A 15606-nucleotide genomic window follows, 5' to 3' on the forward strand; every position below is an offset into this window, starting at 1 on the left:
GGTACCCAAACATTGAATCATGTTCAAATGGATGGAAATTTATCGTGGAGGATGGAATCGGCCTGGAGTGAAAACGAGAAAAAAATTGTGTGCTGTATACATCACGGAAGGCCAAATACGTGCCTATGGGTTCCCGAATAAAAAAGGACCATTTCAGTGGAAACGGCACCCACATATGGTATCATGTTCAAACGGGTGGAAACAGGACATAAAGGGATGGAAATGGCCGAAAATCGTATGCTATAGTGTTGGTGTTTTTGCCGCCAATCTACTGAGGGGATACCCTAAGTGGATGATTGTTCGAAGGAGGATCGCCGGACCTAGAGCTTGAAGGTAAAAGTGAGGACAGAATACGTAGATTTAGATAAATTTGGGGCGCCAGAGTAGCATAATACACTGCGTCCTGCATTTGGATGTTGGGTTGATCTATTGAGTCTACCGATTTATGTACTCCTGCCCTCCTTTATATATTCCAGAGGGCGGGTGGGTGCCAGGAAAGATGGGTATCCGCAGCAAAATCGGCCGGTTTTTGTGAAAATGGTTAGAAACAGCACCCACATATGGTATCATGTTCAAACTGATGGTTGTGAAGGGATGAAAATGGCCTTGAGCGGAAATGTCTAAAAATCGTGTGCTATACCTCAGAGAAGGCAAAAAAACGTGTTGATGTGTGCCCAAAACAAAAATGGCCGATTTCGGTGCGGATACATGGAGGGATATATGAACATGGCCATGCGTAAAAATGACAAAAATCGTGTACTATACTTACAAAAATTGTGTACACGGTACACCCTTTCACAAAAGCCAGTGAATGCCCCATCACAGTTAGTAGATAGGTATCCCATTTTTTTTAAAAAAAAAACATATATAAGGAAACTTACAAAAAAAATTGGTCCCAAACATAACCGATGAGAAATAGGTCCTTATTAGAATAGTCATATATAGATATTTGTATAAGGCGCATATATATGCATTAGCTAATAACAGTTGAATTCAGTGAACGGTATAATCATGCAAGGATATGGCCAATGGATCGATCATCAGTTGCACCTGCGATAATCAAGCCACATGCATGCTGGACTTGGGTGTAAGTAAATATTCTCTGCATGCATGCAACAACAGTATTTAGCAGGAATCTGATATGCATGAAGTAGGCAGTAGCACAGTGTTTTGAATTATTCCATGGCAGCATCGATTAGGTCAGATGCATGCAGCAGCCAGCAGTGGAGTGTAGTACGTATACATGTGGCTGCAGTGGCATATGTATACTGGATATATTATTACGAGACAATTAATCAGCTGCTAGCTTGCTTTTGGAATTCATTGCAGCCGGTACTCTTTCAGTTCAGTATGACTAAAGTACCCACACGACAAGCAAGCTAAGGCATAAGCAAGGCTTAGTTCCTACACTTCATTCTTTTTAGCAGAACATATATAGGGATGTATTATACTATTATGTATATGTACAGGGTCCCATTTGGCCTCAAGGGAGCCCCATCCCTGATGTCAGCTAATTTGCTACATGTATAAATATATAGCAATATGCAATGTATGTTTTATACTTATTTCACTACATATAAAAGCTAGCTAAAAAATATCGATCCACAAGGATATTTATAACAGCTCCTCTCTCTCTCTCTCTCTCTCTCTCTCTCTCTCTCTCTCTCTCTCTCTCTCTCTCTCTCTCTCCATCTATATAGGGATGCTTTTGAAATTTTTCCTTTTGAAGTATCTTAGAATTAGTATATAAGCATACTCAAAGTGATAAATAAGTATATAGACATCTTTATCTGTTAATTAACCCCAATAAGTATTTTGGACACAACACCTACGACGAGGACACGACGTTAACTAGCTCTACTGGCCAGAACCATTACCCGCATGCCCATATAACATGTCACACCTTACCCTTCCTCTTCCTCCGTGCCGAGGGAGTGCATGCCCCCTCCATAGTGCAACACCCGCCCCTTCTAATGGCCCCTCTACTCTAGCCTTTGGTTCTCCACCTGGGTCGCAGTGGCCCGCCTTATTGTTGCTAGTCACTTCCAGTGCCCATGGCCAATGGCTATATCTTGTTGCTCCATCCATAATCTAGAAGCCTGATGCTTTAAGAAAGCAAAGAATTCTTAATGGAATGATTTTAAAAATCAATTTCTTGGTAAAAAGAATGTTCACCCTATTGTGATTTATTATCAAAGCGAAAGCTTTATGTGAGAGTAGAAGCTTCAGAATGTGAAATATGAATACTAGTAGGAGATTATAGTCTCTTTTCCATTCAGATATAAATTCATCCATTATTATATTTGCAATTTTTCCTCCACTAGTTAAAAAGGTTATAATTGCCTGACCCTAGTCTCCTCCATCAATCGTTTCCCTAAAAGGATGTAGCTCTCCCTACCTCCTCCAACCCTTGCCCAAATGTGTTCCTCCACTACCACAAGCTAGCAATGGTGCCCTCCTCTCATCGCTATCTCATTCTATAGAACCTCCACCACAAAACCCTAATAATCCAAATGGTTACAGACAACGATGATGCTAGATGGCTACAAATTAAACTCCCACGGATGAAGTAGCTTGCAACCCATGGTCAACATGTGGCATGCTGATAAGGGATGCTTCGCAAACATTATTACTAGAGGGTACTGTTTTAAAGGTGTCCATGCGGATCCACGTCAGTTTGCGCAACAGCCACGCCTTGTTGCCTAGGCGCTGTCTAGACGTCTAGGTGTACCCAGCTCGCCTTGGGTCGCCTTTAAAATACTGCTAGAGAGTAACATGTAAAGGTGATTATTAGACTTCTGCTAACATATATCCTAACTGTTCTTTTTTCACACAAATGGCCAACTATTTTAGTATACTTGTATGACTATGTATCATAACTGTGGAGAATAATAAGTTTATTAAGAATGGTGATTTAATAAAACCATTTGCAAAGGTGCAGATATACTAGAAATATTGACAAGCACTTGAGGAAAAGTAATAAAAGACACCAAAACTGTTGGCTACCATACAAAATTGTCAGGAAATATAATATATCTAGTATTGATCTCGTGACTTTTATAATATGGATACTGTGAATTTTTGTCTGATGAGTAATTCATGTTTTTCTATAAATCAGATAACCAGCATGGCATGGCAGATCCCATCAACCAGCTCACTGATATGTGTGTTGTCTCAAAAAAAAATATTAGATTAAATTCAAGGGAACAATTGGGACCACGCGAAACTGATAGATATCAAACGTGTTGCTATGGTGGAAGGAAATTGGCAAAGAAAAGAACGAAGCAAGTGTAGCTTTCATTTCTTTTCTAAGAGCCATGAAAGGAAGTACAACATACTTCCTCTCTCCCTAGAATAAAGTCATTCTGTGATTCAAAAGTCGTACCATAATTCTTCATTGTTACCCCCTTTGGGTACGTGTATGCGCATGCAAACAGTCAATTAGCGTAGGTGTAGATAGTACATATAGGTGCAAGCAATTCATTAGATATGAAGGGAGTATGTATGTAAAGAGGCTGAGAAGGGAGATGTACACAAATAATTATTTAATTTAATACTCAATGTGTACTTGGAATCAATTACAATTTAATATGATATAATAAATTTATATGGGAATGAGCTGCATTGCCCCCCACATGATGAGTATTGGAAGTATATAGGAAAACAACAGATGATCACTCAGTCGGTCGTCCTCTCTACTGTCTGCTTGTGATCTTGATTATTAGATCATCAAGCAAGCCAACCTAACCTTCTAATCAAGTTTGGGTTAGAAATGCCTTAGCTTGGGAAAAAATGGGGAGCTTATTTATTTGTATAAACAGCTAATTGCATCAAGTTCCATATGCATGCATTAACCAAAACTGATACCAGGGATAAAACTGTAGCAAAAAGTTCGTGGTGAACAAACAAAAAGTAAAATAAAAATAAAAAATAAACAAGCTAGTGAGGAAAACGTTCGAGTCAATATAAGTTCTCTATGCTGAAGGTATATATGCATGCTAGAGGCACAATAGGAAGCATAAGTTGATCAAAGTATTAAGTATATATCTAAGAGTATCTCCAAGATTACTAATCTCTCTCTCTCCAATACCAAAAAACTATTCTTTTGGTCATAGGAGGTGCTCCAGCAGATTACCAATTTCATCCCTAATACCAAAACATTTTTGTGATTATCAAAACACACCTCCCTCTTACTCAAACATAGAGGGATTTCTTCCCCTACCCTATACTTTGAGTAATTTGCCAAAGCTAGCACTGACTACCAAAAATAATAAAAAAAAGTATTATTGGTGATATAGAGAGAAAATATATAGGGTATGGGAGATGTGTAATCTGCTAGAGATGCTCTAAAAAACAACAATTGAGGAATATTTTATGGGATATGTATTATTAGTTGTCAATTTAACATGGCAAATAAAGAAGAACATCTCCAACATGTGTATATCTTGCTTGTTTGACAATATTGTTCATGCATTAAAACAAGAACAATAGTCGAGATTGAAAGAGAGAAACCTTTATCTCAAATAGCTCTTTGGCCAAAAATGTACGATCTGATAGCACAAGAAAGGAATTGGGGGAAAACAGGAGAGAAAATTAACAGGACCGGGGAATGAAGCAATCAACAATCCAGCAGGAGTAGTGATAATAAATTCAAAAGACCAAACAAATTGATCTCCTTTAATTTGCACGCAGAAGTATGTACTAGCTCTCTGTGTATCATGTAACTTTTGGAGTGGTCCCAAGCCTTAGCTCTAGATCTACTTCGTGTTGATCAACAAGAGGGGAACTAGAGTTAGGGCTTGGGAGTGTTGTTTGTGGTACCTTTGCATAATGATCAAGTCCTTGTAACGCCTGTGATGATTCACATCCTGTGACCTCAGTAGCCGCCGCCAAAGGCTGCACAAAGATCAGAAGTGCCGCCGCCGGGGCATGATTCAAACGCCTCCTCTTTGTCGTCCTTGCTGACTCCTCGGCGTCGCTATCCCCATGATCGCACTGATCTATGGCCTGACGGTCTTCTCTCATCTCCATGGAGGCTGGCATCGACATGAGGAGCTTGTTCTTGCTCTCCTTGATAATGGTTGATAAGTAGGAAGTAGGAGTCATGTCCTGCGCATCCCCTTTGGCTGCTGAGCCGGCAGTACCTGACGCAGTAGTCACCGTCGTGATGCTAGGGTTAGAAGCTACCCTGTACAGGAGAGCCCCTTGCTGTGGCTGATCATTGGGGGCGTGCACGTCTTCGGGGGACGAGCCCCCTTGCCGGAGAAGAGCTCGGTCACGGCGGTGGACGTTCATGTGGCCACCGAGCGCCTGCGCGGACCGGAACTCGCGCTGGCAGAAGGTGCACGAGTAGGAGCGCGGCGGCCACACGCAACCGCCGAGGTGCGCCGCCGCATCGCGCGCAAAAGCCTGTTCCTCCCACGACGGCTCGCTGCCGGCCTCCGCCCAAGCAGGTATGGGGCGCACGGTGCTGCTGCTGCCGCCGCCGCTTCTCCTTGCTCCCCACATGGCCCAGTACTTGCCTATTTGATCCATGGCGGTAGAGGAGTTCATAGACGCGCTAGCTGCTGGTGATTGAGCTATATATATCTGTTTGTTGTTGCAAGCTTGCAATCAGGGCATGCAACTGGTAGATCACAGACCAAGAAGATGGCATATTGGCATGTGTGTATGTATTGCTATATATGTGCAAGAATCAACAAATCAAATTGGAACTGGAATAGTGAAGAAGAACAGGAAATGGAGGGGGGAGAGAGGGGGGGGGGGGGTACGGCGCTGGGGACGGATTGGAGATGGGTAATTTGTATGATTAGACGACTGTAGTCCTCTCTCAAAAGCTGCTAGCTGTTTAGGTATTAGTGGGTGGGTGTGCCATTTTGTGTTTCTTCTACCTCTGATTTCAGTTCAGATGTAAAAGCAATGGATAATATAATTGGTGCACACACAGTGGTGCTGCTGTCTATGCTAGTGTATGTTTGTGTACCTAGCTAGCTATCTATCTTTGTCATCGTTGTTAATAAGCTATAGGCATCTTACTCAGTAGGTGATTTGTTTGTTCTGTGTACCTAGCAGTGAGTATGGTGGGGAGTTGTTTTTTATTGGATAGACAAGACATTTTTATATATATATGCATGGAATGAGCTTTGTTCCTTCTTCAAAATTAAACAAAGCTTTTGGAATGTTTATATTTACTAGCTACCACTTGGTCTTGAATTGATCAGATGCTGCGTGCACAGCTTGCCGATCCTATCTGCAGGCTAGTCCTCCATGTTAATTCATTAATGGCGTTTCCATTTATTCACTACCGGAAAAGGGTGTTTGCCGAGTGCGTTTCTTTGGGCATTCAACAAACACGACTTTGCCGAGTGCGCTGCAAAATACACACAGCAAACATAAGGCACTTGGCAAAAATAGCCTTTGCTGAGTGCTTTATTTCCTACGCTCGGCAAAAGCTATGTCTGCCGAGTGCCATGAAGAATACACTCCAAAGAGTTGTACGTGCCCGCCATGTGCACACGGCCGTTGCCACGTGTCGAGCACTCGGCAAATTGTGTAGGCTTTGCCAAGTGTTTGCCGTCGTGGCACTCGGCATCACCGCCAGTTGGCCTTCCCCGGTGCTTTTTTTTCCGAGAGCCCTCTCAGCACTCGGCAAAGGTTTTGCTAAGTGACTGATATAAAGTACTCGATAAACAACTATTTGCCATCACTTTGGATGTCGTGTGACATATGTCTTGGGTGGCACTCGGCAAAGTCTTTGCCGAGTCTTTGCCGAGTGCGATAGGCACTCGGTAGGCACTCGGTAAATATGCGGAATCCGGTAGTGATTTTATCATTTGGTGGATGCATATTGTGAGAATATGGACAAGAATAATGATGATATACTAATTCCAGAGGAGTGGGTCTTAGAGAATGGTACGGTCCTTGGAAGACTGCGCTGACATATATTAATAATAACAACATTAAAAATGTCATTCACGCGTATTGCCTATCACTGAAAGAGTAAATTAATAGCCGTACATGTGCTGAGCCGGAGACAACCCAATAGCCAGGCTCCATCAAAGAACCCGTTTGCGGACCTACGCCCTCAGGGAAAAAAAAACAGCGGAACTCACACAGATTGATGGGGTCCGATTAGGGGTGGTAAAGGACTATGACCCTAATACTCTCTTTATAATCCAACTTGACTTTTAGTATTTTTAATTCAAAATTGTATAAAATTAAAACCCAATCCTTAAATTAACTAAACTAAAAATTAAAACTCTTTACCACCCCTAGCTCAGATCCATCGGTTAGAGCTTGGAGATGAGCCAACCTGATTCCAGCATATATACATTCGCTCTGTGTTTGACTAAGAGTTGAAGCCCCTAGCAAATTTTTTTGGAGTGTATCACAGGTATTCTCCATCATCATTTATTTGCAAATCGATCAATCACGCACAAAGACAGGCTAAGTGTCTTCAAAAAAAAAGTGTCACTGGCGGAGGAGGTAACCAAGATGCATGCACACATCACTGATGTAACATGTGGAATAATGATTGTGTCAATTAATCATCTCATGCCTTGCGGTGTCTCCATCTCTCACAGAAACTAGCTAGTTTCAGATCAGTATGCATATCCAATCATTCCCCTGCTTAGCTAATTATACATATTTCTAGAAGGAGAATCTCGACAACTTCATCATATATATTACTAACAATTAAATTTAGCATATATATTGATGTGCACTCATCCGAGATCCGTGATATATAGGCTAATATTTAGTGAAATTTCAGTGCATAAATGTTTAGTTGTTGCACACTACTACTACTAATGTGTTCTCCAAGCTCTCAGGGATGGTATAGACCATCAGCAGGAGTAGTGTCCTTTGAAAAAAAATAATAATTTCTGTCTAGTTTGGTAAAAGATGAGATATATCTGGTCACTGGTCTGGCGACTGAGTGAGACTTGCACTACTCAACCACCGGTAGTACGTACGCACGTTGGCCGGCTTTATTTAATTTACTTTTTAATGTATTTAATTTGTTGCTTGGATTGTACTGATTATTGCATCGGTGTCCTTCTTCCTTAATTCTGTTCCCGGGGTTGGCTAATACTAATAATGATCAGATCAGTCACCATGCACTTAATAACTAATTAGTACGCAGATGCTTGTTGAAAGACTGCTAATGATAATATATATACTCTAATAAGCTAGTAGTTAATAGAGCAGCTAGCTAGTCGCTCTCTGGCCAGCCGGGGTCATGCGGGCATAATAAAGCTGACACTTGTGCGATGTGTGTTTGTCACTTTGCCCCTGCTGGCCGGATGCATCCACATGCATGTGAGTGATGACTGACTACTAGCAGCAGCTAGCTATCAAATAAACTTTTCAATTCGTCTCTTCTGATCGACTTACCAGTTTGCCTGATCGATGGATGGATCTGCGTGTTCATCAGATATATATACACATTAGCATACTAAGTTCTCTGCTAGCTGCTTGCCTGCTATGCCTATGTACAACCCTCTGCAAGCTAATGTCTGTAGTTAATCTTGTCATTACCATGCCTGTTGTGAGGTCATCAGCACGTCGTACACATTATATTCGCTGTCAGATCAGCTGCCGTTCTGGTCGTGTGCTGCAGGATGCTGTTCAGTTCCTGTATGTCGTCTCATTATATTATTATTGCATGATGCATCATGCATGCTGGATCATACATGCGATCGAGCTGTAAGTACTGTATGTTTGTCGTATGTATACTACCTCTGCACGAAGTGCTTAGCTGCTTGCTTGCAAGTGTGTGCATGCATACACAGTACATGTGCATGTATATACACTGTAAATTTGTTTTGCCTCGGCCCTATACATGCATCCATGACTGCAGCATCTGCTGATCGACAGACGAATTTGCAGGCCCATGAATAGTGGAGCATCGAAGCATATCATCAGATCCTTTTCTGCACCACTAGCTGGTAGCTAGCTAGTGTTATTTCAACTGGGATATTTAATTTGTTTGGATCGATCTGTTCATATAAATGTTCATCATCTGAGACTATGACACTTGACAGATTGCTTCGTTCTTGTTGTGCTTGTTTCTTTCTTAATCGATCGATCAGAGTGCTGGTGGCTGGACATGGATCATATCACATGAGCTAGCCAGCAAAGATTCTTGCTTGCTTGTCTCATCCTCTATCACACACACGCCACCCATCACCACCATGTCGTCGTCCTTATTGGCTTGTACGTAGCTGCTAGCATAACGACCCTACATATGCATACGCATGCACGTACGTATACTCGACGACGACAGCACATGCATATACGTACTCTGAAATGAAAGCTTCTTTACACTGGGACTGTGGAGTGGGAGATTATTGATTGTTCATGTTCATGTGAACAGTTCAGTACAGGCTGATCAGCTGTCCATGTACAGCATGTACTTTAGGTGAGTGTGTAATAAAGCACAAGAATGATAATGGCAGGCATCTTTGACACTAGAATACACCCCCTGTAGATACACTATTTTTAGGATTTGACACGCTATATTGTATCTCTAAGGCTCTGTAGACATGCTTTCATAAAGCATGTTAGAAGCGTCTTCGTATGGACCGTGTTAGACTTTGTAGAGATGATTTCATGAATCGTACCTATGTAAGCAAGAGACGTTTTATAGACACGTTAAATACACATCTACACACATTGATACATCTTCGTAGACGTAAAAATAAAATGTTTCTAATAGTGTAGATACATAGTGTAGCAACATTTCATTATGTGCGAACAATTGTAAAAACAATTTTGTAGAAACAATTAATTACATGTCTACTAACATAGAGACGATTTACTTGATACATTTTCCGGTACATCTTACAAGTTGGATAGCGTGGCATTAAGACATGTTTTATAGTAACAACATGCAGTGCATTAAGAAATGTAGAGACGATTTTATGTACAATATTATGATTATTTTGTTTACATTTATATTTTTATTCCCAATCTATAATGTTAAAAATAGAAAATAAAATGATCCATATCACTGTAAGTACATTAAAATAGGAACCACGTAATTCAACAATCAAGAGATTCATACAAATTAGCAGGTAGACACAAGGGCGTTAGTAAAAATAAAAAAAGAAAAAGAAAAAGTGGCGATATCATACAAATATTTCTAATTTTCACTGTAATTTCTAAAACTATCTTTCTTTGGGCCTTCCTTCTCTTTGCACTCATTGCTTGATCTTCCAAATCTCCAAATTCTGTAAAAAAAACAGATTCATTCATTCAGATTTTAGAGCATACAAGAATCAAATTTTAGAGCATTTTAGAATATGTAGGCAACATTGTAGGCTTGCATGTTTATTGCAGCTACAACATCACTAGTTCAAAGTATAAGATAAGCACTAGTTCAGATTATCAGATCAATATAATTTCTGACATTCAGATCATTACAAGTCACTAGGAAACATTTGTAGACACATACATTTGTTCACATGAAGCAAGGATACGTAAGACTGCTTTGGTAATAAGAATCTGTTGCTGATCATGAGAGAACAGTAAATCACCATGAACCTGGAATTCACAAGCCCAAAGGTGAGAAGAGAATTGGAAGCAGCAAAACATTATAAGGTACAGACAAATTTGTTCTATGACTAAACAAGCACACCTATAGAATTCTTTTCATCCAAATTGAAATGGAATACATATGCAACAATCAAAGGAGTTTTGAAATCAGCAGGACCTAGAAACAAGCAACACTGATAAGATAGAAGGTTTTACGGAAAGGGATTGAACTAAGACAGAACATCATTTAACAGAACACCACTAAACTAAGTTGTTTCATCTAAAATTTCTTGCAAACTTGTCTGTACTAAAAATTATTTAAGATATAACCACTGTGGTTATCACACTATCATGCACTATTGTAGAGCTGAGCTTAACATCATGTGGCTTGGTATGGCAGTAAGGTAAATTTTCAGAGAAAACATGCTATAGTGTACAATACCTTGCACTGGGCGGATTGAAGCGAGATGAAGCAGGTCCCCTCCCGTCAGCCTGCAACCTGTGCATAAAGCCATAGTTCAAAGGAAAAAACAAGATGGTCATGGCTGGTAGTGTACATTTGGGATCAGAAAAACTGACATGGCTGGTAATGCAAAAATAAACTTACCATGCTTTCAAAGCCCTCACGCACAAGATGGTCACATTCCATCACCCAATGTTTCTTCATTAGCTTCCTGCAGGTTGATGAGATATGTCACTGAAGAATCATCATATATCCATAAACATGCCTAAGCAGACGATGTTGATGGAACTAGGCATGTTAGTGCAACCTATGCAGCACAATTGTAAAGAAGAAGCACAACCCATTTTCTATTATAGGCTGTCGTATTACAAGCTTAAATGCAGGTTGAACATCTGGAGAGCTATCTAGTGTTTGATCAGCGGGTGATTGAACAAATGCTCAATCCAGTAATAATTCAATCAGACGAGTTCCCAACTGTAGACATGAAATAAATATTAGAATCTTAGAATATGAGTGAAAAAGCTTGTGTTTCTGTGTGCTCTGTGAAGAAAACAAACCTTCACTTGGGCTTCTGTGTCCCATTCCTCCAATTCCAACTCCCACTTTACCAGCATCTGCGTCACTCATCTTCGGCCTCCTAACTAAATTATTAACATGTTTCCAGCATTTTGCTTGCTCCTTCCCCAATGCTGGATCATTGTCACCTTGATCTTTCTTCTTCCTACTTTTCTGAAAGAATGTCTGGACTAAGAATTGTAAACAAAGGAAGGGAAAACACCAGCTCTCAGTGGACTGCCAAATAAATTTTCACTATGGAACATGAATGGGAAAGCAAGAACCAAAAATAGTATTAAGTTACTCTAAATGATGTAGTCGAACTTCAGTACTTTACCAAAAGTACGGAAGCTAAACTCTAGTGCACAAGGTCAACTGACTCTACAAGAAGACAGATTCAAAATTACTTTAATAGTTCCAATTATTAACTCCACTAAGCTTTTCCATGCACAGACACAAATAGGCATACGCTAGCTATCGCACACAATGTCAAGTGGGCTAAATTGCCATCAACATTCAGCGATCAAATTACAGATACATGGCATGTATGCATGTATTCATGCATATGGTAGATCAAAATTCAGATCATGGTCGCAACATAGCACTTCTGAGATATATAATTGCACATTTTAGTTTAGGTTGCACATGGTATTACTTGCATAATGCGCTCACCAGTTCCTCTACCTCCAATTAGCTATCCAAGCTTGATTAACCCTCTTGTTTGATTTGTCAAATCAAAAACACTATCAGAAGGAATCCTGCCACCACAAACACTGAAGGCGTCTAAACATAGCAGTAAACAAGCGACCCACCTCGCACTCGACAGCCTCGCCGATGCAGTGCGCGGCCTGTATGAAGCGGATGCTGCCGGTGCCATCCTTGCTGGACATCAGCCGTCCCATTATCTTGTGCATGACGATGATGGCGACCTTGTCGGCGGGGAGGAGGCCGTGGGGCTCGAGGCGGACGTGGGGAGGCGGATCGGGTCGCCGAGATCCACATGGAGGGCCTCGGCCTCTTGCCGCCGTCGCTGCCCCGCATGCCGCCGTGCTCGGAGCACTCGCCGCCGCACCGAGAAGCTGGCCGTGCGCCCGTGACGCCGGATCTTGATCCGCGACGGCTAGCTTCTGGCCTTGGAGACGATCTAGTAGCCGCCGCCGGCGGCTCTGATCTGAAGGGAGGGGCGGCCCCGGTGGAGATGTCGGTGGGATAGGGAGGGGATCGGAGCACTCTTCTCCCCTCCCTCTCTCTCTTCCACCCGCAACATCCTCCCAACCCTCCCCATCTCCTCCCGTCCCTCTCTCTCCCATAGCGCGACGGCCAAGCCCCTCCACCGGCCGGAACCAGCGGCCACGGCGGGTGGCATGGCCGAGCTCCTCCACCGGCAGGATCCGCCGGCGGCGGTGCTCGATGGGCTCGGCGGGCTTGATGATTTTTTTTTATTCTATTAAAAGAGGCGGGCAGGGAACCCCTTCTAAAAATCTCTCATTTACAGATAAGTTTGCTCAGAAGACAGAGTAGGCAACGGCAGCGAGAAGAGAGAGGAGAGGTGGAGGCCCACCTGTCTGTGAGAAAAAGAGAGAGGAGAGGATAAAAGGAGAAAAGATGACGTGGCTACTGGCACCACATGGACGGAGTGACGTGACTGAAAACCGGGGTAGATTCGGTTTAGGGAGTAATTTGCACGGTTTCGTTAGTGGGTGCAGGGATGTCTGGTTTAGGAATTTCGGGTTGAAAATCGGACGATCGCGAAAGTTTAGGGTTGAAAATAAGACTATTCCCTTAAAGAAATCGCCTCACAAAACCGATTAGCAGAGACGGTAAACATTAAGGCGGCCGTCTCTGTTAATACTATTTTCAGAGGCGTTTATTTGTAAGAAGCCTGTCTCAGTTAAAAAGCCAAGCCTACTCAAGTCTGGCTCAGCCCCGATAGATAGCTCCAAATATAAATACTACAGTTAGGGTTTCATCACTCTTATCCCCTCCCTCTCTCTTCCACCCGCAGCATCCTCCCAACCCTCCCCATCTCCTCCCGTCCCTCTCTCTCCCATAGCGCGACGGCCAAGCCCCTCCACCGGCCGGAACCAGCGGCCACGGCGGGTGGCATGGCCGAGCTCCTCCACCGGCAGGATCCGCCGGCGGCGGTGCTTGATGGGCTCGGCGGGCTTGATGGTTTTTTTATTCTATTAAAAGAGGCGGGCAGGGAACCATTCTGAAAATCCCTCATTTACAGAGAAGTTTGCTCAGAAGCGGTTGCCCTTACCCGCCTCTGGAAATGTTTCTTTACTATTTCTGAAAAATTTATTGTAATAGTGACGGTCTCGGTAAGTTGCCGTGTTGGTGTTGGTGCTCTCCTCCGTGGCCCGGCGTGCCCTACTGGCTGCCGCTCGTCCTTCGGGGCGCCGCGCATCGCTGGTTTCTTGAAAGAAAAAAAAAAACTGCTCATCGGTGGGGAAGAATGGCAACATGGGCCGGACTGCTGCAACACCACCATCCGGAACTTATGGGCCAGCTTTTTGACAAAACAACACACGGAGATAAAAACAAATAATGACCCGTGACATGATGTTAAAAAAAGACACTCGAGTAACAAGAGTAATGGTCAGTATATCCTGTTACTGTTAACTTGGGCGATGCAATGCAAGCTCCTCCAGATGACGCAATGCAGGACGTTAAAGTCATCGTCAAATTCAAGGTCGTCATTCCCATGTAAATTAAGGAATTGAATGATCTATCGTACGTAGTGCCCGAAGATTAGTTATTATCTCTAATTAAGCTAGGTGCTAGACAAGGGACAAGACAAGCATGCAGAACGGAGTATATTTGCTAGGATCATATCGGATTATTATTATACGTACATAATAATGGTCCATGGAATGTCTATGTTGTGGCAGTAATCCTATATATATATATCCATAGCTGTCTCCTCAGATCACTAGCTCTGCCTAGCCCTCCGGACTGAACTACCCAGCTAGCTATTTACTCATGGCGGCGGCAAAGGAATTACGGTGGAGCCTGGCCGGCAAGACGGCGCTTGTCACCGGAGGAACCAGAGGGATCGGGTATATATATTGATTTAGCAATATATAAATATGTATATATTTATATATATGTATATGTATATGTTTGGCAGCATACATATATACTTGACGTACGTACGGCAGGCTTGCTATCGTGGAGGAGCTGGCCGGCCTTGGCGCCAGGGTGCACACGTGCTCCCGCACCGCCGGCGACCTGGACGCATGCCGGCGCCGCTGGGCCGACAAGGGCTTCCTCGGCGACGCCATCACCGCCTCCGTCTGCGACGTGTCCTCGCAGCGCGACAGGGAGGGCCTCGTCGCCACGGTGAGCGACCTCTTCCAGGGCCAGCTGCACATCCTCGTCAACAACGCCGGCCGGTCCCTCTACAAGGCGGCCGCGGACACCACGCCCGGCGACTACGCCGGCCTCATGGCCACCAACCTCGACTCGTGCTTCCACCTGACCCGCCTCGCCCACCCGCTCCTCCGGCGGTCAGACGGCGGCGGCGTGGTGGTGCACATGTCCTCCGTCGCCGCCTTCATCGCGTACCCGGCGCTGTCCGCCTACTCGGCCAGCAAGGGCGCCCTGCACCCGCTCACCAGGAGCCTCGCCGCCGAGTGGGCGCCGCACGGCGTGCGCGTCAACTGCGTGGCGCCGGGAGCCATCGACACGGGCATGTTCAGCGCCACGCTGCGCGACGCCGGCAGGGCGCGGAGGCTCGCCGAGATGGAGGTGGCGCGGGTGCCCATGCGCCGCTTGGGCTCGCCGCAGGAGGTGGCCGCGCTCGTCGCCTTCCTCTGCATGCCCGCCGCATCCTACATAACCGGCCAGGTCATCTGCATCGACGGCGGCCGCACCCTCGCCGCAAAGCTCTGACGATAGGATGGCTGCTCCAGGCCGGCCGGCCGGAGTCGAGCTTTGCTTTAATTTGCAGTCATCGATCCGATCGATCATGATTTATTCCAAATAACTGAACTTGACCAACAATGCAAAACGCCAAAGCCTCTGTGTTGCCTATTGTATTAATAAGG

General features: G+C 43.9%; 2 protein-coding genes and 1 long non-coding RNA gene across 12 annotated transcripts; 1 reads left to right on the plus strand and 2 right to left on the minus strand.

Moving 5' to 3' along the window:
- Positions 1 to 4494: 4494 nt before the first annotated feature.
- LOC120686428 (zinc finger protein 10-like) lies at positions 4495 to 5778 on the minus strand. Its single transcript, XM_039968631.1, has one exon. The coding sequence runs from the start codon at positions 5551 to 5553 to the stop codon at positions 4717 to 4719; it is 837 nt and encodes a 278-aa protein (XP_039824565.1). The 5' UTR covers positions 5554 to 5778; the 3' UTR covers positions 4495 to 4716.
- A 4217-nt stretch (positions 5779 to 9995) lies between these two features.
- On the minus strand, positions 9996 to 13035 carry LOC120686140. 10 transcript variants are annotated; one of them, XR_005679998.1, is made up of 7 exons: positions 12367 to 12984; positions 12227 to 12270; positions 11557 to 11728; positions 11144 to 11473; positions 10979 to 11035; positions 10457 to 10545; positions 9996 to 10232 (listed from the first exon to the last, which is right to left on the minus strand). It is a non-coding gene; the product is annotated as an uncharacterized LOC120686140 (long non-coding RNA). The 10 variants fall into 10 exon arrangements; XR_005679997.1 differs by having other exon boundaries at positions 11557 to 11745; XR_005680000.1 differs by lacking the exon at positions 12227 to 12270 and having other exon boundaries at positions 11144 to 11210; positions 11557 to 11740; positions 12367 to 13035.
- A 1669-nt stretch (positions 13036 to 14704) lies between these two features.
- LOC120685457 (noroxomaritidine/norcraugsodine reductase-like) lies at positions 14705 to 15510 on the plus strand (the record flags this gene model as incomplete). The annotated part of the gene is made up of 1 exon (XM_039967379.1): positions 14705 to 15510. A coding segment is annotated over one exon (747 nt), but the record flags the coding sequence as incomplete, so codon positions are not given.
- Between the last annotated feature and the right edge of the window lie 96 nt (positions 15511 to 15606).

This window comes from Panicum virgatum, chromosome 8N (genome assembly GCF_016808335.1).
Source record: "Panicum virgatum strain AP13 chromosome 8N, P.virgatum_v5, whole genome shotgun sequence".
Lineage (NCBI taxonomy): Eukaryota > Viridiplantae > Streptophyta > Magnoliopsida > Poales > Poaceae > Panicum > Panicum virgatum.